This window comes from Vipera berus (assembly GCF_964194415.1).
Source record: "Vipera berus genome assembly, chromosome: 5".
Classification (NCBI taxonomy): Eukaryota; Metazoa; Chordata; class Lepidosauria; order Squamata; family Viperidae; genus Vipera; species Vipera berus.
Genome location: NC_138207.1, coordinates 83,185,543 through 83,210,663, shown reverse-complemented (window position 1 = coordinate 83,210,663; position 25,121 = coordinate 83,185,543). Strand labels below are relative to the sequence as shown.

The window sequence follows — 25,121 nt, the reverse complement described above, 5'->3', positions numbered from 1 at the left end:
CCTCAGCCAGCATGCCTGGCTGAGGAATTCTGGGAACTGAAGTCCACAAGTCATAAAAGGGCCAAGATTGAAGACCCCTATTCTAGGGGAAGGGATTCCTCTCCCCACCCCCAAACTCACACACAAGTCGGTTTAAGGAAAGAGAGTCATCGGGGAAGCTTGAAACAGCTTCCAATCTAGGCCACTTGTGGATTTGGCAGAGAGATCAAAGGTACCCATGAAGTGCTACGGCACGATCATGCCAGGAACTTACAGAAATATCCCATCTCCAATTTAAGACAGCGTCAAGACTAGCCTTAATGAGGACAATTTTTCCCCCCAGTAAAGAGCAGAAGTAACTAAACCAGTCAGGAACGGCAGCAGGTTGAGTCTTGGGAATGAAGCTGATGGAACAGGTGTCCTGAAGTTGGTTAATTATGAGCAAGCAGCGCCCTCTGCTGACCAGATCTGGACAACTTCTGCCTTTCCTTGCTAACGAACTCTTTTTAAAATCTTCCAGCGATGGAACGCCCACGATTTCTGAGGGCAAGCTGTTCCACTGGTTGATTGTCCTCACTGCCAGGAAATTTCTCCTTAATTCCAGATTGCTTCTCTCTTCGATCAGCTTCCAACCGTTGTTTCTCATCCTTCCCTCTGATGCTCTGGTGAACAACCTGACCCCCTCTTCTTTGTGGCAGCCCCCTAAGGCTGGAAGGGACCTCAGAGGTCTTCTAATCCAGACATGTCAAACACAAGGCCCGGGGGCCGGATCCAGCCCGCGAAGTGGTTTCATGCGGCCTGCGAAGCCATCCTGGAAACAGTGAGGGAACGGCCCCCACTGCCTTGGCCCTGGCCCAGAGACCCTCCTCATGCCAGAGACCCTCAGATCTGTCCCACTCCTGCCCAGGCCCCCATAGACACCCTTGATGCGAACGATGTAGAGCTGGCCACGCCCACCCAGTAGGCCATATGCACTCTAGCCACGCCCACCCAGCAGGCCACGGCCACCCAGGCCACACCCACCCAACCGCAATGCTGATGCGGCCCTCAATGAAATTGAGTTTGACACCCCTGTTCTAATCCAATCGCCTGCTGAAGGCAGGAGACTCATACTTGATTGCAAACAGATTCCCTGATGTCTGTTTGGCTTTGAAGATTTCTGAACACAGTAGCATTCAGGTGAAGGGCAGCTAATGCCTTTTATTCTCTGCTTGCTGAGCCCTCAAAGGAGCTGCAGGGACATTTCTGGGTGATCAGAAATGTCAAAATGGCAATCAACACTCTAATGCAGGGGTAGGCTCAGGAATTCTGGGAGTTGAAGTCCACAAGTCATAAAAGAGCCAAGGTTGCCTACCCCTGCTCTAATGGCCAAAGTCCTGCCCCTGTTTACATATCCAACATACCTTTGTGGGTGGGGGGAAATGTCAACTGAACAGTTGTAGCTGCCATCTTTTAACTCTTTTAAGACACACAACCAGAGAACTCCCCTGAATTCAAGAAAGTAGATTCCTTCTTTCAGGAATTTAAATTGTGGGGCCAAACACAAAAGCCACTCCTCCCATGCACAAGATGTGTTTCAGCATGTGTGTACAGTACATGAATTCTGCAGAGGAAAGGCCCAGTGTCCCTGTGCGTGTTGCAACATCATTATGCAAATTATGCAAATGACACAATTCGTGTCCTTTGTGTAATGCCATGGTGAACAAGATGTCATGGCTTTACCAAAAACTTGAATAATTGGATGCAAAGTTAGATCCATGGATATGGAGACCATTTTTTTTTTAAAAAATCATAATAATACAACAGCATATCAAATCTAAGGTATTAAACAACTATCAACATTGTATGGGAAAGCCTGCATTAATTATTAGATTAAAGGGTGACTTTTGAAAGCTATGCCAACCTTTTGACCATAGAAATTTGACAGCCCTTTTGGAAATGGCTTTGATCTCAAAGTGATGACTTCCTGTTCAGAAGAACAATTAAGATTTCTAAGAATGGGTGTTCTATCCTTTTATATAGCAGATACTCCAGCAGTACATGAGGAAGTGGCGCGTCCATGATATCAGAGCAAGTACACACACAGTCTTCATAGTGGTGGATCTGCCGCTTGTTTCCCTGACTGTCCAATTCAGACCAAAGTGAAAAGTCTTCTATGTGAAATGTTTAAATATTTTAGAAGTTTCTATGAATGAGCCAATTATTGAGCTAGATGCAGTTTCCCCTCCTATATTATAGCTCAGTAATTAATTTCCAATTCAAGATAATGCATTTATTATTATGCTATGGTCTACTGTAGTATGACTAGCTCTACTGCCACCTGGTAGTGTATCAACTTCTAAATGTAATAATTTTGGCAAAACCTCAGAAAAACAAAGCCAATGAAATATGATCCTTTCTGTACAAGCAGGAGGGTCCAACTTTGGGAACTTTAAGGCTTGTGGACTTCAGTTTCCAGAATTCCCCTACCCACGCTGTCTGGGAATTCTGGAAGTTGAAGTCCACAAGTCTTAAAGTTCCCATGGTTGGACACCCCTGGTGTACAGCATCCAAATAAAAGAGGTTTGAAAACATAACCACAACTCAAAGTCCTAATTTTTTTAGAATCAGGATAATACCTGGTTGCTTATTAAATAAGACTGATAAATAGATCAATACAGTACTTACGTTATTTACAGTTACAACAGTAAAACCTAATACAAATTTTAAAAAAATAAATAGAAGACGCAGAAAATAAAAATAAGAATATAACACCAGCTGCCTGCAATTAACACCAGCTGCCTGCAATTAGTGCAGGTTCGCATCCCACCAGGCTCAAGGTTGACTCAGCCTTCCATCCTTCCGGGGTAGGTAAAATGAGGACCCAGATTGTTGGGGGCAATTAAGCTGACTTTGTAATAATGCCGCTTGGGTGTGTGTGTGAAAGCCCTAATAAGTAGGCATATACATAGAATGAAGGCTACTGCTAAGCTTGTAAGCCGCCCTGAGTCTTCGGAGAAGGGCGGGATATAAATGGAATTAAAATAAATAAATAAAATAAATAAATAAATAAATAAATAAATAATAAACAAAATAAACATTATACACCTGAGTGATTTCCCCCTTCATCATAAGTATAAACAATTTTAGTAACTTATCACATGGTCTTAAAATGCATACATACAAATCACCTCTTCTCCCCATATCCCATCTAGAAGCAAAGCCATAAAGCCATAAAATACATGGATTGTCTCATTAGACCTCCTCAGCATATTGACCACTAGGAGGAGCAATACAGGTAATCAAAGGTAGTTTGAGGATGCCCCCATATGAGTCCTTTCTACTCCTTCTATTGCTACCTATCATATCTTCAGCTAATAAGGCTAATATTTACAGAAGTGTCATCCCTTTTGCTTTTTGTTCCTTGGCCCCACAGTACTTTTCTCTCCTCTGGATCTAGATACTATATCAGACCACATCTTCCAGGTCCCATAAGTTCTTCATTTTTTGCAGGCTACACAGTTGTAGTTCTGGAATCTAGTTATTGTATCCCAAGATCTATTTGCACCACAAAAGGGTAGTCACATCTGAAGAATACTGGTCCATATTTTTCTTGAAAACCTCAATGGGAAAGGATTGTATTCTTTCACCTAGTCCGGCTTTGCTCAACTGGGGAAGATGGGAAGTCTAATCCAACACATCAGGACATTTCTCACGTCTGATTCTATTGCCAATTTCTCCTTTATAGGCACAAAGGGGATCTAATTTACTCTAGGCTCCAGTTTGGGGCATTATCTTGAGTGTGATAAGAATGGCAGGGTTTAAACCCTTTATTATTATTTTTTCCTAGCCATAAATCCTAAGAATCAGAGTTCTGCATATTTTCTGGTCAAAATATTTGCAAATCTTCTTCAAATCATATCTTGCTTGCCTACTACTCTGTTTCCTCTTTCATGATGGGCGAATAAAGTCTGGAATTATCAACTTATAGAGATAATATGGGGGGAAATGGGAAACCCTTTTTAGGCACCAAGGATTTTAACACAAACTCAGGAATTTAAGACCAAAATGCCAAATTTGTTAATGAACATCTAGGATAGGGGTGTCAAACTGCTGGCCCGCAGGTCAGTTGCATCATGCAGAGGGCACGCCCACCCCAGGTCTGGCAATGCAAAAAAAAAAAAGTCACAATACATCGCGACATGTCACGCGACAGGACAAGTTTGACACCCGTAGTCTAGGAGAACATGGAAAGATTTTTTTAAAATCCCTTCCTATTTCCTATCTAGTTTTTGATAATTAATGGCATCCCCACAAAGACGTGTATCCATCCAGCAAGGCATTTTTAAGGTTAAGCTGGTCTGCATTATGACCCAGGATCAAATTCTGTTTCTAAAGAAGCTGCCCCAGCTGAACCTGTGGGATGTGAGCTCAAGTGACATCAAGCCAGGAATCTCATGAAGCTGCTCACACACAACATCATCACAACAGCTGGAGAGTCAGATGATGAGACACTACTTCCAAGCCCTCAGACTTTGCTACTGGAGAGGAGAGCAGAATAAAGAAGCTCAATGAGGCTCCTTCCCAAGCAAGGGAGGAACTAACTTAATTAAAGTTAGCTGACTGCAGCCTGATTTAAGAGACAGCCCTGAGCCCTGCTGCCCTGTTGGAAACAACCCTCTGATCTCCTGTTCTGTGTTGTGATTTCTATCTGTAAAGCCTGAAACTCTGACCATTGGACTGGCTGACAAACTTAATTTGGTGCTCCGAACCTCAGATTGAATTTTGGCTTCTCTTCTGAAACTATTCAGGCAAGCTTTTATTGTGTAGTGGGTTCTGGACCACATGGCAGACAGCAGGCAGAAGAGTACAGCAACAGCTCTTTATTGTGGGTAGCACAGAACTGAACAAAGGGGGTTACCTGTGCCTCTTATATACCTTGCCAGGTACACTCTCGGCCCATCCATTCATCCGAATCTCCCACCGAAAGCTAACCAGCCAATACGGTAATTGTACAGCGCCACCTGGTGGTCATTGTCGAGCTGTTGCTAAAACCCCCATACATAACACTTTTATTCCACAGACTGGTTTGATTTTGATGTGTGTTCCTTTCTTTGTTATCTACTTGGCCTTGAGTAAACTGCTGTTCTAACCTAGCAACTGTGTGTGAGTTGAAATCTGAAAGAGGACTGCTTGTTCCATATGCACACTTTTCTTGCCTGAGAGAGTAAAACACTTTTGAAATTACAATGGAACAGCTCACAGGTGAAAATGCTCAACCAAGCCAGCAAATGGCTGCATTTGCCACCCAGCAGCAGGAGGTATTAAACCAGCCAAACGCTGAAAATCACATTCCCCCTCCATGCAGGAGAAGCTCGGGGGTCAACCCAGGCAAATCTGATAAATTGCTGGACCATTTTCCAGCTTTCCTGATAGGATCTAAACTCCAGCTGAGTGTATGGCCTAAAAACCTCCCAAATGAATTCTAAACAACTTAATTCTCTAGAGCCGCTGCTAAATGGGCCATTGCTTTTTTGTTGCACAGGCTCCTCTGATGGGTAACTTTGATGACTCTAACCCGCAATTGTAGATGATGTATACAGGTCCTGTGAAAGCTCAAAGTCCCAACAAGCGCATTCCTGAATTGAAGCAAGGGTGCAGCCCGTCAGCATCTCCAAGTTATTGGCCCAAGACATGGACTGGAATGTTACAGCTTTGGATCAGCTGGCAGCCTGATTGGGTTACCATAAGGATTTTTGTACAGTTTTTACAGCGTTTTGCAATTCAGAGGCTCTTTCGTGTGCTTTGGTTATTGAAATATTTTAATCTGTATTTTAGGCTAGCAATGAGTCCAAAGTGTTGACTTCCGTAGGCTTAATCCCTTTAAACAAATGTAACTAGTTTTACCCACTTATCTTGAGTCTGTCTATGGCTTTTAGAAAGTTTTCTTTGAAGGTAAACAGGTTTAATTTTAAAGCTAAAGCTTTTTGCAATTGCTGGAGCTTTTCAGTCTTGGATGACACGCCTGAGGCAGGTTAAAGAAAAAAAAACACCCAGAATTTATGTCTTTATTTTGTGAGCCTTTCTTGCTCTGCCTTGATTCCTGTGTCTTTAAGGGTACAGGGAAGGGATTGTGGGGGGTACATTCTTACTACACTGTGGAAGGAGAGCTAAGAAGGCCCGACCAGCTAGCTCAGGGGTCTACAAACTCAGCAACTTTAAGACCTGTGGACTTCAATTCCCAGAATTCTTCATCCTGCCATGATGGCTGAGGAATTCTGGGAGTTGAAGTCCACAAGTCTTAAAAATGCCAAGCTTGAAGACCCCTGAGCTAGCTGATAGTGGTGCATATTAATAAACATGGATAAATTCATCATACATTTGTCAGTGCAAAGGGAAAGTGATTCAGCAACGGAACAGCCACCAAAGAAATTAAAACTGGTACTCTTTTCCCTTTTTTCCTACAGTTTGTAACATTTTATTAGATTATAGAATAAAATACAAAAATACAAAAGCAAATAGTAGGACACAGTGGGGAGGAAAAGGGGGGGGAGTGAGGGGGAGAAGGGAAAAAGAACAGACTTCCTCTGTTGCAGTAGAAGGAAGCATTAACGTTGAACCTCAACTTTTTACTTTCCCATAATATTATAAACTAGCCATTTCTATAACAACAAATGAATCTAATCAGTAAAACCCAAAATCCCCCACCCCTTTTTTTGTCATCAAGTGTTTGACACCTTGCTAAGCACTGGTGGTACTCAAATATTGTCAAGTCCTAAAAGTGGTACAATCTCTGAAAAGACTGAAAAGCCCTAAACTAAGACCTCCAAAGTCTCTTCCAACTCTATCCTATCCTATCCTATCCTATCCTATCCTATCCTATCCTATCCTATCCTATCCTATCCTATCCTATCCTATCCTATCCTATCCTATCCAAAAAATGTCTTGTTGAATTAGCGCCAAGTGTCTAGGAACCCTTCAAGAATTAATGCACCTCTGCCTATATATAGATGGACATCTACTGCAAGAAAGGGCCAGAATTCAAGCTTCTACAAGATCTTTCTGGCCATTCCTGTATCTGAGGAACCTATACAAGTAGGCAAGATCCAACCCAGTTCGTTCCAGAAGACTAGACACTGGGGGGAGGGCGTTTATATTGAGGAGACCAGAGCCATATGGCTCCCACATGTCTGGAAGGCAGCAAATTAGATGGTTGTGAAATGAGAATAGCAGAGATGCAATCTTTATTTAGATTGCAAAATAGGATTACATTTAAAAAGTTTTTTCCACTGAGTGAATATCTTTGTGCTCTCTTCATAAAGATATTTAACAGGAAAGCAAGAAAGGAAAAATCTAGACTTATTCTTTTCCTGCATTTATTTAAGCCATGCCATATATTGCATGCTCCTATAAATTGTGTCTGTTTTTTGCCAATCCTGTGATATTTTAATTCCTCCATAGAGTTAGCCTTGTTGTTGTTAGCTGCAAAGTCGGGTCCGACCCATCGCGACCCCATGGACAACGTTCCTCCAGGCCTTCCTGTCCTCTACCATCTGCTGGAGTCCATTTAAGCTCATGCCTACTGCTTCAGTGACTCCATCCAGCCACCTCGTTCTCTGTCGTCCCCTTCTTCTCTTGCCCTCAATCTTTCCCAGCATTAGGCTCTTCTCCAGTGAGTCCTTCCTTCTCATTAGCTGGCCAAAGTATTTGAGTTTTAGCTTCAGAATCTGGCCTTCTAAAGGGCAGTCAGGGTTGATCTCCTCTAGGACTGACCGGTTTGATCGCCTTGCAGTCCAAGGGACTCGCAGGAGTCTTCTCCAGCACCATAGTTCAAAGGCCTCAATTCTTTGGCTCTCAGCCTTTCTTATGGTCCAACTTTCACAGCCATACATTGCAACTGGGAAGACCACAGCCTTGACTATACCATAGCCTTAACTATAGCCTTAAGGAGGTATAATCTATGTCAGTCTGCTGGTATAATATTTCAGGTTTGAAGCCACTAAACCACTTCAATTTTCAATTTTTGAATGCTGTAAAATCTTGAATTTAATCCTTGGTCTTTTTTTTTTTTTTTGGACCATATGTAATTCCTTTCCTGTTTATGCCAAACACGTTATAACTTGTTTTCAATATGTATTGGGATCATTTGGAAAAGAAAGGTCTTGGTAAAGTATTCATTTTGATTGTTATAGTTCAGGGGTCTTCAAACTTGGCCCTTTTATGACGTGTGGACTTCAACTCCCAGAATTCCTCATGCAGCATGCCTGGCTGAGGAATTCTGGGAGTTGAAGTCCACACGTCATAAAAAGGCCAAGTTTTTTTTTTAGTTTATATTCATTTTTATTTTTCCATTTCTTCCACAAACAAGTCAACAAATATACCGCAATACATAGATACATACATGTAAGTTTGGGTGCTGCTTGTCCATTTTCCCTTTCACTGTATCCACCCTCCTCTCTCTTTCCTCTTCTCTACTTTCTTTCTCCCTTTCTCCTTTCTTTCCTACTTCCCTCTTCTTCCTCTCCTCTTTCCCTCACCACTCCCCTCCCGTTTCTCCCCACTTCTCCTCTTTTCCTCTAACCTTCCTACTTCCTTCCCCCTCCTCTACTCTCTTCCCTCTCTCCTCTCCTTTCTTCCCTCCCATTCCTCTTCCGATACAATTCAGGGATAATGTCCGAGCAGCCAAGTTTGAAGACCCTCCCTAACATGATATATATGCTGCACCTGATTTATTTTTAAGAAATCCTTTTGCTCCAATAAATACTTAGTGTTTCATCTGTTTTGCAATACTGTAAAGCTAAACCTTTATTGGATGCGGAATTTTGTTCTTTTGTTGAATTCCATGTCATATTTTGAGCTTTATCTTCATTGATCTAATGGCCTGATATAAATCCATATTTATGTATATTCCATTAACAGCATTAAGCAGTCCTCCAGTTAACCGAATATTATATTATTGGCATATAGTTTCCATGTGTGTTCTTGAATTGTTAGTTTAACTCCTGGTATTCTATTTTCTTAATGTATTTTTGTTCCCAATTATAGCCCTAACGCTAATACAACTATAAGGAAAAAGTGACCATCTCGTCTGTTCAGTATGACTCATGGTTTGTCTCTTGCTTTGCATGTTATTTGATTTGACTTGCGATCTGCAGCTTGTTTGATGCTTGCTTTTGGCTTAAAATTGTTCCATAGTGTGGAAGGCATTTTTGTTCTGTAAAGTATTATGAAAGTTAATAAAACAACGGCCATGAATTGTCAGTGCTTTTATTTTTAGAACATTTTCTGGTCCAAATTTTAGAGCTGGGATCATTTATCTTTCCTCAGTTATGATCAATATAATGCCTGATTTATAATAAGCCCAGTTGGATTTTAATCCTTGGTGTAGTTTTTAGTTCTCTTCGTTGTTGCTTGGCTTGATAATGTCAATTCCATGTTGGAGAGGCTAATCCTGAGTGCCGCATAACAGAGTGAGCGCCTGTTACTTGTCCCAGCTTCTGCCAACCTAGCAGTTCGAAAGCACATAAAAATGCAAGTAGAAAAATAGGGACCACTACGGTGGGAAGGTAACAGCGTTCCGTGCGCCTTTGGCGTCTAGTCATGCTGGCCACATGACCACGGAGACGTCCTCGGACAAGCGCTGGCTCTTCGGCTTTGAAACAAAGATGAGCACCAGCCCCTAGAGTTGGAAATGACTAGCACGCATGTGCAGGGGAACCTTTACCTTTACTTTACCTTAGATACAGCATTAAAAGCAGGGGTCTTCAAACTTGGCCCTTTTATGACTGGCTGAGGAATTCTGGGAGTTGAAGTCCACAAGTCATAAAAGGGCCAAGTTTGAAGACCCCTGATTAAAAGGATCCACAATTTGGTAGGAAAATACTAAGCTCAAAATGAATTTTATTTCCATTTGCATCACTCACTTTTAGTGTTTGCCCCAATACCCCTCTTTTCAGAATTGCAGTACCATCAATTTAAATATGAACTACACAGTTCACTCTTTACTCTTGTGGTGAAATATTCTAAAAGCTATATTTAATGTATGGCCTTTTGTTTCTCAATCTTAACTAAGATGTGTTCAAAAACAAGTGAAAAAGGCTTCTTGAGACCAAAGCAAAATGACAACAGGCTGTTTGAAAAGCTTTGACTTGTTAGGAATTAGTTACTTGTTTTGAAATATTTCTTGGTCTTAATAGCTACCACCCAATTTACCTGGAATTCTCTAGAACAGTGGCAATTTTCAGTTGTGTAGACTTCAACTCCTAGAAGTCCTCAGCTACCATGCTGGCTGGAGAATTCTAGGAGCTGGCGTCCATATATCAAGTGGCCAAGGTTTGACACCCTGCACTAGAGAGTAAGGAAAGGATGAAGTACATGCAGTATAAAATATGGGATGCCTGCATTTCCTGTTTTTGCCTGGTTATTGTTTGGTTTTCAGACTAATACGCTTGGTTACAGCAAGGGACCAATATAAGGGAATTGCCAAAAAATGGGAAACTTATCGAAGAAAAAAAAAAAGATTGAAAATAAATGTTGACTGGCTGGAGGGAGATGGGGATGCTGGGAGTTGAAGACCATACATCTTAAAGTGTCCAAGGTTGAGAAACACTGCTCTACTAGATCAGAGTTAAAATAACCCATTGTTCCTTTAACTCAGGGGTCTTCACACTTGGCCCTTTGATGACTTGTGGACTTCAACTCCCACAGTTCCTCAGCCAGCGTGCTTGGCTGCGGAATTCTGGGAGTTGAAGTCCACAAGTCATTAAAGGGCCAAGTCTGAAGACCCCTGCTTTTCCTCTTTCAATTGCAGCCTGTTCTGCTTTGTGTGTTGGGGATGATGGAGAGTGGGAGGGGACAGGTTTCTCTGACTCTTGGAAACCTTAATTTACTCAAAAACAACTATCACTTAAGAGGAAATGAACTTGTTTTTACTCAGGTGTTGATGCATACACAGGCTTATTTTTTTAAAAAACAAATGGGAAAAATCTCTAAAAAAAATTGAGGGACTTTGGTGGGAAAAGGGAGGGGGAGGATAGTCGTTCCCAAAAGCAAGATAACAGGCACCTTAGTTCTGGGATATGAAGAAAATCCTGCGCAAATGTGACACAAAATATGCCATACCAATGCAAACTCGTATCATAAGATGGAGAGCAAAAAAAGCACTAAATGTTTGCTTTCATCACCAACATTTTGAATAAAAATATATATGCTTGGGACAGATGATTAGTTTGTATTTAAAAAGGTTTTATTATGGACAGTTGCATAAAAACTTGTCAGAGGAAATTCATTAAAAATGTTTTGTGGGAAAGCTGCATGTAGAACTGCATGGAGAAATTTGTGTGCTAGAATTTGTTTTTAATTTGCTTGCTCAGGGATAGTTCACTGTTAACATTAGTTCTTTTATTCTGTTATTTCGTCTTCAGTGTCTACATCTAAAATTCATTCTGAGAGTATCTTTTTCATGTTTTAGTCAAACTTTTATTCAGAGGGGAGTAAACATTACACTTGAAATTTAGCCCCTTGGTTTTTGCTCACATTCAACTCTTCAGAATAAAGCAGTTGGAAAATGTGTCCTTTGAATGAGTCCATTACAAAACAAAATCTGTTTTCTCTAATGCCTTGTACTTTAGAATTGATTTGCCAATTGTTAATATTTATTTATTTATTTATTTATTTATTTATTTATTTATTTATTTATTTATTTATTAGACTTATATACCACCCTTCTCCCGTAGGACTCAGGGCGGTTCACAAGGGTTTTTTAAAAAACAATACAATTACAAAAATTAAAAACAATTAAAATGATTACATTAACCTTGAATAAATAAAAATCCCAATTAGAATCCAATTAAAACCCCAATTAATACTCTCAGTCCAGGCCAGAAAGCTCAAAGAGCCAGGTCTTCAGGTCCCGGCGGAATGAGTGGAGGTCAGGGGCAGTCCTAAGCTCTACAGGCAGCTGGTTCCAAAGGGCAGGCGCACCCACAGAGAAGGCCCTCCCCCTGGGTATTGTCCGCCGGCAATCTTTTACCGGCGGTACCCTGAGAAGACCCTCCCTGTGGGAGCGCACAGGACGAAGGGAGCTTGATGCCGGCAGCAGGTGCTCCCTCAGATATCCTGGACCCAAGCCATTTAGGGCTTTATAGGTCATCACCAGCACCTTGAATCTCACCCGGAGGGCAACCGGAAGCCAATGCAGCTCGCGGAGCAGAGGTGTTACGTGGGAGTATCGGGAAACCCCCATCACAACCCGCGCGGCTGCATTCTGCACCAGCTGAAGCCTCCGGGTGGTCCTCAAGGGCAGCCCCATGTAGAGAGCGTTGCAGTAGTTCAATCAGGAGGTCACGAGCGCATGAGTGACTGTGCGCAGGGCATCTCGGTCCAGGTAGGGCCGCAACTGGCGCACCAGGCGAACCTGTGCAAAGGCCCCCCTGGTCACGGCTCCTATATGGTCTTCAAAACTGAGCCGTGAATCCAGGACGCCCAAGTTGTGAGCCCTATCGACGGGGGGCAACACCTCACCCCCCATCATTAAAGGTGGAATAGACTGGTTAGTCCGAGATGCCGGTATGCACAGCCACTCAGTCTTGGCAGGATTGAGACAAAGCCTGTTTCTTCCCATCCAGACCTGGACCGCCTCCAGGCAACGGGACATTACGGCGAGGGCATCACTGGGTTGGTAATAGTAATAGTCTATGAAATTAACTTTTTGCTTTTATGGCTTGAGGAAGAAAATGAACAGGGCTAGCCATGTGAAAACTAAGTAAAATATATATTACTCATTAAAATTGTTGACTACAAAGTGCTTTTGCAATAATGTATGTCTTATTGGTATTAGTCAATTACATGCAACATTTCTAGGCAACTTTTTGCAGAGGTAGAATTATCACCGTCTTAAAAAAAGAACAGAAACATTTTATTCCCAGGAAACCCATTCAATTACTCCAATTCCATAGTAAAAAGATGATCTTTTTATTTTACAAAAACATAACTTTTATTTTTCATGTAAACAATATAATTTTTCAGTGGCACATCTGTACACTCCAGAATTTTGCTCAGAAACAGAAGAAAAATGCATTAATTAGGGATATCAAATATATGATTCACATAAAACTCCATACAGTTAAAAAACAGACATTTAAAAATTGGCATCAAAATAAGCAGCTTTTAGTTAACTGATCACACACTGATGGATTAGAACAGGAACGTACAAAAGACACAGCAAAGGTCTCTAAAATTCCCAGTTATCTGTTAGAAGCAGCATAAAAAGTTGATTGCACAAGAATGAAAATCAGTTCCTTAAAATACCTCATTAGCTAAGAATCAACACTGAAACAATTGGAAAGTTAAATGTGTTTACCTAGGCTCCCACACAAGACTTCACATTAGATTATTCCCAGAAAATTTCAGTATTATGATTTGCAGTGGTGATTATGTAATGAGGAGCTTGAAAATTATATTCATTTTAAAAACAACACTGTAGCAAGCCCAAGTTTTTAGAAAAGCAAGAATTCACCCAGTGATAATACATAGGAATCAGACATATTATCCTTCCATAAAAAAAGAAGTCACAGAATCATCTTATGGCGGGAAATCAATAGATGTGGATTTGTGAAACATTTCCTGCACCGGTTGACTTGCCATATTCTAGTAGTAATTACAAAATATATAACTTCATCTTGCTATACAGGTATATACTCTTAGGTAGACCAATTGAGTATAAAGTCAGTTTGTATATAATAATTACCTTTAGAATAAATTATTATTTCTCTCCTGAATTATCGTACAGCAGGAAACTGGCTAGGTCTTTTTGGACATCAGAAAACAAACAGATTCCAACGTAGGAACAAATCTCGCTGTAATAAGGAACACTTAGAGATGAGATATATTCTATTAATGATGTCTGGAAAGTGTCAGGACGTTTGTCATCAATTATTTACAAATCACAGTACATTCAAGTTTACATTCAAGGCACAGTGCAAGGGGATATTAACTATTAGACTTGTTCAAAGCGCAATCTAGTGTTATTCAGGAAAACACATACAGCACCCTGCTCCAGCTGGCTCATCATCCTCCCTCTGTCTCCTCCTTCCTTGAAGAAGTGCCTCATTCAACTTGTGTTCAGTAATTATGTCTTCTACTCGGGTGATGTACAGCAAAGTGATCAACACTCCAAAAAACTGTCAAGCAAACAAACATACAAAATTGTTCCCAGAGTATCTGTTTTCTCCTCGTTGTCCTCCCTTCCCATCCAATAGCCCTTCAGAGGACAGCAAGAACCCATGATTTGCCCAACTTTGACACTGCATCATGAACATTACGCAAAGCCCCAAGAAGTAGTGATGCTGAGTAAGATTTGTGAGCTCTAGCTGTTTCTCCTACAATCAGGAGCGGTCCTGACCAGGCAGGACTCTGCTGCAATCTGTGGTTCAGGATTCCTTGCCCACCTAGCAACCTGGGCAAAACGAGGTGGTGGAATCTAGACCCAGACTCAGATGCTGTTTAGAGGAGGGGGAGAAGGAAGGAAGGAAGGAAGGAAGGAAGGAAGGAAGGAAGGAAGGAAGGAAGGAAGGAAGGAAGGGCAATGCTCTGTCTATCTTATAAAAAGAGTTACCTGTGGAAGCAATATACCGAGCAAAATTCCAGCCATGATGGCATAATTGTCCATAAACCAAATGAATACAGCATTTATACATCCTCTGACATATATAATGTGTTGAACACTCAGGCGCTGTAAAGTAATAAGTTACAACCTTGTTAATGCAGGGAGAGAAAACGGGTTTCCCTTTTTATTTATTTATTTATTTATTTATTTGTTTGTTTGTTTGTTTTTATATACCGCCCTTCTCCCGAAGGACTTTTCTTGATTGTCTAGAGCACTAGCATATATTATGCAAATTACTATTGGGGTTGAATTGGCAAGAGTAGCTTCTTACTAAACAGGGCTTCCTGGAGAAGGCTTGGCATGGCTGAGAGACCATGACCAATTTATTTTTGATCATTTAGATCAGACGTGTCAAACTTGCGACGTCATGTGACATCGCGCAACGTATTGGGACTGTTTTGCCATTGCTGGCAATGGGGTGGGGGTGTGACGCGTCTGGCCCATGGGCCGGCAGTTTGACATCCCTGATTTAGATCCAGGTGTTGGGGAAACAACTCAACAAAGTCACAATAGGCTTGATTTCCTTTAGGATTGACTGATTGGATCTCCTTGCAGTCCAAGGGGCTCTCGAGCCTTCTTCAACACCACAATTCAAAAGCATCAATTCTTCGATGCTCAGCCTTCCTTATGCTCCAACTCTCACAGCCATACACTGCTACTGGGAAAACCATAGCTTTAACTACAGTTCTAAATTTAATATATGTAAAAAAAATATTTCATATCCCTACCTCTTCATTAATCGTTTTATATCCACACATGGTATTAATGACCGTTGTCTGGGGAAAAAACACATATAAACACATTCGCTTACAATGTGACATGAACAGAATGACATAGCTTGATATAAAAACTATAACATAACCACATTGTTGTTGTTGACTTTACTTTTCCTAAAGTAAAAATTAAATAAGCAAGAAAAATTAAAACTATATTATTATAGTTTGAGTAAAAAATAGTCCCTTGTGTGAAACACATTTTCTGTTGATGTTCAAATTGCTAACAAAAACACTAAAAGGTGAAAAATCATTGCCTAGTTCTGCCAAGTTTTTAAATATCTTTTTAAATAATAATGTTATTAGCTTTGGTAACAATATTTTTATTAGAAATTTATAATAAGAGGAAGTATTTGGGAGCACAAATGAACCTCCCTGCATCCAAGTTAGTTCAATTCATTGTAAATTGAATACAGTTTATTAGTATCCAAATGCCCAAGCTTTTATACATGACTTTGACATCTATAATACTTATTTAAGTGCACATTCCATTTTGTTGATTCATTGTACATACTTGGTCATCCAACCATTTTCTTCCATAAACCTGGTTTCAATAGGTCACAATTTCTCTTGTAAGCAGCTTGTGAAAGGTTTAAGCCATGAAAAGTAGTGATTTTTCACCTTTTAATGTGCAAGGGAGAAAAAGAAAGATACGCCCAATTGAATGCAGAATTCCAGAGAATAGCTAGAAGAGATAAGAATGCCTTCTTAAATGAACAGTGCAAAGAAATAGAAGAAAACAATAGAATAGGGAGGACCAGAGATCTTTTCAAGAAAATTGGAGAGATGAAGGGAACGTTTAATGCAAAAATGGGCATGATAAAGGACCAAAATGGCAGGGACCTAACAGAGGCAGAAGAGATTAAGAAGAGATGGCAAAATTACACAGAAGAACTATACAAGAATGAGCTTAACGTCCCTGATAATCACAATGAGGTGGTCACTGACCTCGAGCCAGACATCCTAGAATGTGAAGTGAAGTGGGCCTTAGAAAAGCTGAGCAACAACAAAGCTAGTGGAGGTGACAGTATTCCAGCTGAGCTATTCAAAATCTTAAAAGACGATGCAGTAAAAGTGCTACACTCAATTTGCCAGCAAATTTGGAAAACTCAACAGTGGCCACAGGATTGGAAAAGATCAGTTTACATTCCAATTCCAAAGAAAGGCAGTGCCAAAGAATGTTCAAACTATCGCACCATTGCACTCATTTCTCATGCTAGTAAAGTTATGCTTAAAATCCTACAAGCTAGACTCCAGCAGTATGTGGATCGAGAACTACCAGAAGTACAGGCAGGATTTCGAAGAGGCAGAGGAACTAGAGATCAAATAGCCAACATACGCTGGATCATGGAGAAAGCTAGAGAGTTCCAGGAAAACATCTACTTCTGCTTCATTGACTATGCTAAAGCCTTTGATTGTGTGGATCATAACAAACTGTGGCAAGTTCTTAAAGAGATGGGAGTACCAGAACATCTTATTTGTCTCTTGAGAAACCTATATGCGGGCCAAGAAGCAACAGTGAGAACTGGACACGGAACCACTGATTGGTTCCAAATTGGGAAAGGTGTCCGGCAAGGCTGTATACTGTCGCCTTGCCTATTTAACTTATATGCAGAGCACATCATGAGAAAGGCAGGGCTAGAGGAGTCAAAAGTTGGAATTAAGATTGCTGGAAGAAATATCAACAACCTAAGATATGCAGATGATACCACTCTAATGGCAGAAAGTGAAGAGGAACTGAAGAGTCTCTTGTTGCGAGTGAAGAAGGAGAGTGCAAAAGTTGGGTTGAAACTAAACATTAAGAAAACCAAGATCATGGCATCCGGCCCTCTCAATTCCTGGCAAATAGATGGGGAAGAAATGGAGGTAGTGACAGATTTTATTTTCCTGGGCTCCAAGATCACTGCAGATGGGGACTGTAGTCAAGAAATTAAAAGACGCTTGCTCCTCGGGAGGAAAGCCATGGCAAATCTAGACAGCACACTAAAAAGCAGAGACATCACCCTGTCAACAAAAGTGCGTATAGTCAAGGCTATGGTCTTCCCAGTTGCAATGTATGGCAGTGAAAGTTGGACCATAAGAAAGGCTGAGCGCAAAAGAATTGAGGCCTTTGAACTCTGGTGCTGGAGAAGACTCCTGCGAGTCCCTTGGACTGCAAGGCGATCAAACCGGTCAGTCCTAGAGGAGATCAACCCTGACTGCTCTTTAGAAGGCCAGATCCTGAAGCTAAAACTCAAATACTTTGGCCACCTAATGAGGAGGAAGGACTCACTGGAGAAGAGCCTAATGCTGGGAAAGATTGAGGGCAATAGAAGAAGGGGACGACAGAGAATGAGGTGGCTGGATGGAGTCACTGAAGCAGTAGGCGTGAGCTTAAATGGACTTCAGAAGATGGTAGAGGACAGGAAAGCCTGGAGGAACATTGTCCATAGGGTCGCGATGGGTCGGACACGACTTCGCAACTAACAACAACAACAACAATGTTTTTGAATGCCCCTGAAAATTCAAGATTCATTGTCCCATATATTTAAGTCTTAAACCAGAGCATTCAATAACATGAGTTGAGCTGAGTTGGTACAAATTCACTGGGATTATACTCTGAATACAAACCCCTCTGAGATAAGCAAATCAATTAAAAACACCATTTCCACCCATTTCAGTTGCTTAACATACTGCCGGAATAACCCTTTCCTACATAACTACGATCTTCCAAATAATCATACTTGCACCAAAAATATGCTTGTTTAAGATGACAACCATCTACTCTCTTCCATGTGGAGATTTTTTTCTACTCTAGTCACCAGACTGAATACAGTACCTGCAAAAATAGGACTTTTTAAGAACAGCAGGAGAAATAGGGTTATTTGCAGTCCTGCCTCTTTACATTCAGTGGTAAGTTTGGGAGCCCGTTAGTCAAGCTTAACCTGATAATACAAGCATCCAAATGTGGGATTCAGAGACCAGTCATCGCAGGGTGTCCCAAAATGTCTGTTTGCCTATGCAGAGTTTATTGTATTTATACAGTTTTAACAAGCAGGAAATTATGCACAGCAAAAGCATTGTTTATTGGTGTACTCCCTAGTCAATCTTAGAGAACATCTGAACATCCCAAGCCAGGGCAGAGTCTTTCTTATCTATCTGGTTCTTTGCAGTCCTTGGCAAGGCTAATTGGAATGAGCTCATAGACATGTGGATAACAGGATACTGAGGCAGGCAGTTTTCTGTGCACGGTCCCTTCATATCCTTGACCTCCATCTCTCCATCCAAATACTTGCTTGCTATAAAGTAATGTAGCATTAGCATTAGCTATAGAGCACAGCCAACTTTTCATTTTGCAAGCATTGGCCCTTAGACGTCTATTTGTTAAGGTATAGGAAAGGATCAGGACTGAGTAAAGCCACACTCAGCTTTATCCTGTATCAGCTATTTCAGAGGTCCCCAACCTTTGGGCATCAGGGACCAGTGCCATGGAGAAAGGTTTTCCATGGACCAGAGGGGGTGTGGTTTTCAATACTGCCTGCATCCCGAGGATGGAGCTTTGCTTGTTTGTGTGGCCCGCTTGCTGGCATGCTGCGGCGTGGTGCCAGTCCACAGACTGGGGGTTTTGGATCCCTGAGCTATTTCATAGCCATACTATACTTGGTTGAATGTCTTATGCTAGAGAAATGGACTTGACTCATGTCACATCCTTCTCTAGGCCTGATAAGTACACCATTATAGATAGTGAAAAGTCAGCTTTTTTGATCTGGCAAGATTTCCTAGACTTGAATAGCCTTTGTTTACACTATCCCAATAGATTTTCACTGAAGTGGCAAAGCCTACTATCCAGATCTTATCTATTCCATGAAGCTTGCCCAAGAAGAAAGACACTGACCTCACATATTAATTATATTTTTCCGTGACCAAAATAAATAAATGACTGCCGCTCACATTTGTATTTTTCCAATGAAAAAGCCAAGCTATTTTTGGAAACTATGTCAAACAGTTAATATTTATTTGGCTTGATTTATTTTTAGAGTGGTGTTGTGGCATCTTTCAGACAAATGTGTATAACACAAGACAGCTTTGAAAAGATGTCTAGGACTATTGTTTTAGGTGTTTATAATGTTAATTTTATAACTAAAACACTGATATTTTTATCCTTCTGAAAGCATTGGAAAAAACATGCACAAAGGTGGGGGAGTATTACCTCACAGTGGTATTGGTATTATCTGATAATAAATTATATACAATTTTCTAATGGATAATCATATCAGAGCATTACAGATAGTTCACTTCCAAAAACTATTGCCTATAGCAGGATTACTATAAACTTAGCATTAATTAACACAGATTTACTTCCGTTCATGAACTGTGATAATACATATTCTGGATATGACTTTATTATAGAATTTATTATATAAATAGCATTATGTCTTCAAAAAGCCATATTTCATAGCACATTTATGACTGTCACAAAAAGAGTTACATCATATAATAAGCCTCAATGACTTGCTAGAAGGAAAATTGTCTGGCTCTTCACTTGTTTCAAAAATATTTTTAATAAGGCAAAAATGTTCTTTATCGGTAAAAAGTCTAATACAAACAAATTAATTTGTTTTTAGATTTATCCAATTTATCCAAATTCTAGTTAGGGAAATTGTATTTAGAGTCTATAGTTCTAATACCCATAAGACTATTTCCATGTTACCGTGAATAATGTTTCCTTTCTGTTTATTTTATACAATCTTTGTGTGTTGTAGTTCTTCAAGTCAATCTAGATTTCTGGCAACTACATACAACCATACGGCAACATTTGTGGAACCAGTCTGCCAGTACCATCTTCTCTGGGCTAAGAGAGAGTGACCAATATCAAACTGATTCTCCACATACAATCTTGACATGTACAAATCACATCAAACAAACCGATGGATGGAACATAGAATATAGGTAGAACAATTGGGTTGGAAGGGACTTTGAAAGTGTTGTAGACCAACTCCCTGCTCAGGGAGAAGACCCTATGCCACTCCAGACAGATGGATGTCCAATCTCTTCTTGAAAACTTCCAGTAATGGAGCACCCCCAACATCCTTGTTGTAAGCCGTTCCACTGATTGATTGTTTCCACTGTCAGGAAATTTCTCCTTAGTTCTAGGTTCACTCTCTCTTTAATGATCTTCCACCTGTTACTTCTTGTCCTCCCCTTGGGTACTTTGGAGAATAAGTCAACCCCCTCAAGTACTGGAAGACTGCCATCGTATCTCCCTTAGGATACTAGGCACACCTAGTTCCTTCAATCATATGGTTTAATCTCCAGACTCTTTATTATCTTTGTTGCTCTTCTTTGTGCACTTTATCATGAATGTTTCCACAGATTATTCTTTTTGTTGACAAGCTTACCTTTAAGGGGAAAACTATCAATTTTACACAATGTGACAAACACCCCAAAAACTGCCCAATTAATTGAGAATAATGTACTGTTTTTACCTTATTTGTGACACAACAAGAATATGGGACTCCACAGGCTAAAGGTCCTGGAGCAGAGCAATCATGATATTGATTTTGTGTCCAATCTTTAAAATCTTCACCACCACAACACTTAAACTTTAAGAGAAAAGGGTATTAATTATAAAGAAGCATACTTAGCATCACTGCAGAATGTAAACATTCCTCATTTAAAAATCATGATCCAGTCAAGAAAAAAACACCTGTTAACAGTGTGATTATTGCATATGTGATATGCAATAATCTTCAAATACAATTTTGAAAAAGATTCTCTAGATTCTCAAAGATTTGATTTGAGTACATTCTAGTCAAATCCCAAACTACTGTATACTGCCAAGGTTAGTGATTAAAGAGTATACTATATTGTGTGTGTTTTGCCTATGTCTGTGTACACATATATGTACATGTATGCAAGAAGAAATTTGCTGAATCATAAATAAAAAGGATGTGAGTTAGCTTGAATTTTAAAAATAGCAGCATTAAAGTCAAAAATAAAGAAATGTGAAAAATTAAATGGTTAAAAAATTCTTAAAGGTCTTTGAAAATCCCAATGCATATGTGAATCCTAGCATAAACACAGAAAAAAATGTGAGACTTGGAAAGCAGTAAAGGTATAAATACTATTTATTTTTTCTTCCAAAGAAAGATTGCCATTGTAATTTAATTTGATTTATGTTTTTAAAAAATGTAATGTAATGCCCAATCTCTGCTCCTTCCGGCGCGATCTTAAAACCCATCTCTTTGAACAAGCTGGCCTGGCCTGATGGGACGGGGTTGGATTTTATAAATGGATCTTAACTTTTAATTTGTATTAATTTATTACGGGCACTGTTGTTTAATTACTTTTTAATAATTTTTAATTTTTGTATCTTGTTTTTATGTATTGCCCTGTTCACCGCCCTGAGTCCTTCGGGAGAAGGGTGGTATACAAATTAAAATAATAATAATAATAATAATAATAATAATAATAATAATAATAATAATAATAATAATAATAATAATAAGATATAATAATATGATATGATATATGATAATATAATAATATAATATAATATAATATAATATAATATAATATAATATAATATAATATAATATAATATAATATAATATAATATAATATAATATAATAATATGAATATAATATATTATAATATAATAATATAATATAATGTAATGTAATGTAATGTAATAATATAATATAATATAATATAATATAATAATATAATATAATAATATAATATAATATAATATAATATAATATAATATAATATAATATAATATAATATAATATAATAAATATAATATAATTAATATAATATAATATAATATAATATAATATAATATAATATAATATAATATAATATAATATAATATAATATTATAATATAATATAATATAATATAATATTATAATATAATATAATCTCCTCCAGACCTTACATTCATTTCATTCAACTTGTGTTCCAATGTATCATTCTATATTATCACAGGGGATTTCATTATCATCTACATGTATGATGCCTCTCTAGATGTTTTTATTTCATTAAGCTTCTCAGCAGCTTAGACAAAAATAACCTAATTCTCACATTCATGAGAATTTAACAGCTTATTTCCTTCACTAAGAATTTCAGGTTTCAACAAACTTATTATTGATCAAAATAATTCAGCTCAATCCAAGCTTTCATTCTAGTGAATTCAGTGGGTTTTTTTTACAGATCAGATATGCTTACAATTATACTGTAAATTGTAATATTGTAGTGTAAATTATTAACAAATAAATCTTCATTCTTTGATAGTCTTTTATCACAATCTTATCATAGTGTAATAATTTTATTATGGTAATAATAAAATTACATTTTATTAATATCTAATAGATTATTACTATAGTATTGCATTGAAACCCAGAAGGGAAATTTCCAGTGATCCCTTTTCTAACCCTGTCTGAGAAAAATTCCCCACCCCAGCCACTATTTCTACAGCAGTGGCACTAGAAAGGGTGAGGAAGAATTTTCCTCTATACACCTACAGACCAGAGTTAGCAAAATCAGTGGGGAAGCTATATATAGTTAAATATAAACTATATATTGCAAGGTAGAAAGCCACACAAGCACCAGAGTTTATAACTGATGTATACATCAGAGATGAAATATGGTGCATGTGAGTCAAGCTCAACATAAACTAATAGATTATCGTGGTTGGAAGGAGCTGGATAAAATATGTTTTTCTTTCTCTTTCTGCTGATGGCTTCTATTCGTAGTCAGCTAATGTCACCCTTAATTTTATTATGAGTTCAGTAGACATCGCTCGCTGATGGATGAGCAGCAGAAATGGCCTGCAGTTCTGGCAGAATTCCACAAAAGCTTTTAAACATTTTACTATCAAATGAAGTTTGTTTTTCTGAATGTGCACCATAATACAATGTATTATGATCTGAAATGAAAGAGAGGCACCATTTTTTGAGACCTTGTGTGCAATCACCAACATCTCACAAGCTCTCCTGAAAGAATACAAAAATCTAGCATGTCCCTCCTGAAATTCTGGCAACTCTGAAGCCATCCGCCCGGGAAAATATTGTCGACCGCTAGAATATTAATGAATCTATAGCACTTTGGGCAAGATTGAGTTGATAGTGAAAAACAACAAACCTCCTTTTGAACAAAATCCATAATGTTTTTGAAGTCCAAGTCATCATAGTAATTCTGAATTCCTCTTCCAATATTCTCATTTAAAAACTCAATTGTCTTTAAAAGGAAAAAGAAGTAAAAGAAAAACAAGTCAGCATACAATCATAGAAAGCTGAATACATTAGTTGATGATACAGCTTCTTGGAGGCAACTATAAAATCATACCTTTTCATCAAAATAGCCCAAGCTCCATCCCTTTCCTATGTGTGATATCCCAAGGCAGGTACGAAAGGGGTGGAGCTTACAATGCAACAGCACAACCTTGTTTTCATCATTTGCACCCCTCAAACACCTCCCTATTTTGTAGGGTGTCACAAAGTTAATATGGCAGCCATAACCATATGATCTATCCCTGTGACCAAATTTTTTGACCAAAAATCAAGAAGGGCAGGACTTTGACCACATGGTTGCAGTTTCCATTATGAGTGTTTTGACCCCCCCCTTCCTAGAGATACCCCTGCTTGCTCTGTAGAGAAGGGAAAGTAACAATAATACTGTACAATAGCATAATCAAAAGGCTGCCTGGCCTTGCTATGAAATAAAGTAGAAACTATTTTAATGTAATCATTAAATAAATCACCAAAGCTACAAATAAAAGATATTGAGGGAGAGGAGCTTAATGTGTTACATAACAAGTATCAAAGAGAAAATAGTAAAGTTTCTATTATTCTAATAGAAGTAGGTGTGTTTATTAAACTCTTACTACGTCATATTGCCTTTGTCTTAGAAAAATGACAATATTGTATTAGACTTAATTCAATAAGTTACTGAAGGAAAGCAATCAGTGAACTGATAATTTGATAGGCAAATAAGTGATTAGCTTGACCAAACTGTAGAAAAATCATGAATTACTCCTATTTGACGAAGAGCCAGTTTAATGAAGTGGTTAAAGGTGCCAGACTAGAAACTGGGAGACTGGGAATTCTAGTCCCGCCTTAGTCATAAGGCCAAGTGACTTTGGACCAGTCAGTCAGCCTGAGGAAGCAAGCAATGGCAAACACACTTCTGGAAAAACCTTGCCAAAAAAACTGCAAAGACTTATCCACACAGTCACTAGGAATCAACACTGACTCAAAAGCGTAAACAAAATACTCCTATAAAATGATGGGTTTTAGAGATTTTCCAGATGATGTTCTTACGCAATAATCCTTGGTGTTGATGTAATATTCATGATATAAATAACTAAATAAATAACTCATTTGCTTCTGCTATTAGACAAGTTTAATTCATCCAACTGCACTGTTTTTCCTCTTCTTCACTGTGTTCCATAGAATACAGTTGCAAAGTGAAAATTTTCAGTGATGGTGGTGATACTTTATTTATTTATTTTATTTTAATCCCATTTATATCCCGCCCTTCTCCGAAGACTCAGGGTGGCTTACAATTTAAGCACAGACCAATGTGCTTAGCAGTAGCCTTCATTCTATGTATACGCCTGCTTATTAGGGCTTTCACACACACACCCAGCGGCATTATTACAAAGTCAGCTTAATTGCCCCCAACAATCTGGGTCCTCATTTTACCTACCTCGGAAGGATGGAAGGCTGAGTCAACCTTGA

The 25,121-nt window shown here is 39.0% G+C and overlaps 1 protein-coding gene across 1 annotated transcript in view; it reads right to left on the bottom strand.

Annotated features, from left to right (window-relative positions):
• Window positions 1-12,914: 12,914 nt before the first annotated feature.
• TSPAN15 (tetraspanin 15) overlaps window positions 12,915-25,121 on the bottom strand; it is a 29,906-nt gene continuing 17,699 nt past the window's right edge. The window contains exons 4-8 of the mRNA XM_081329316.1: window positions 23,524-23,619; window positions 20,862-20,978; window positions 15,352-15,399; window positions 14,573-14,689; window positions 12,915-14,138 (exon numbers count right to left, since the gene is read on the bottom strand). Coding sequence (XP_081185442.1) covers window positions 13,983-14,138; window positions 14,573-14,689; window positions 15,352-15,399; window positions 20,862-20,978; window positions 23,524-23,619 — 534 coding nt within the window. The 3' untranslated portion in view covers window positions 12,915-13,982. The remainder of the gene's footprint in view (window positions 14,139-14,572; window positions 14,690-15,351; window positions 15,400-20,861; window positions 20,979-23,523; window positions 23,620-25,121) is intronic.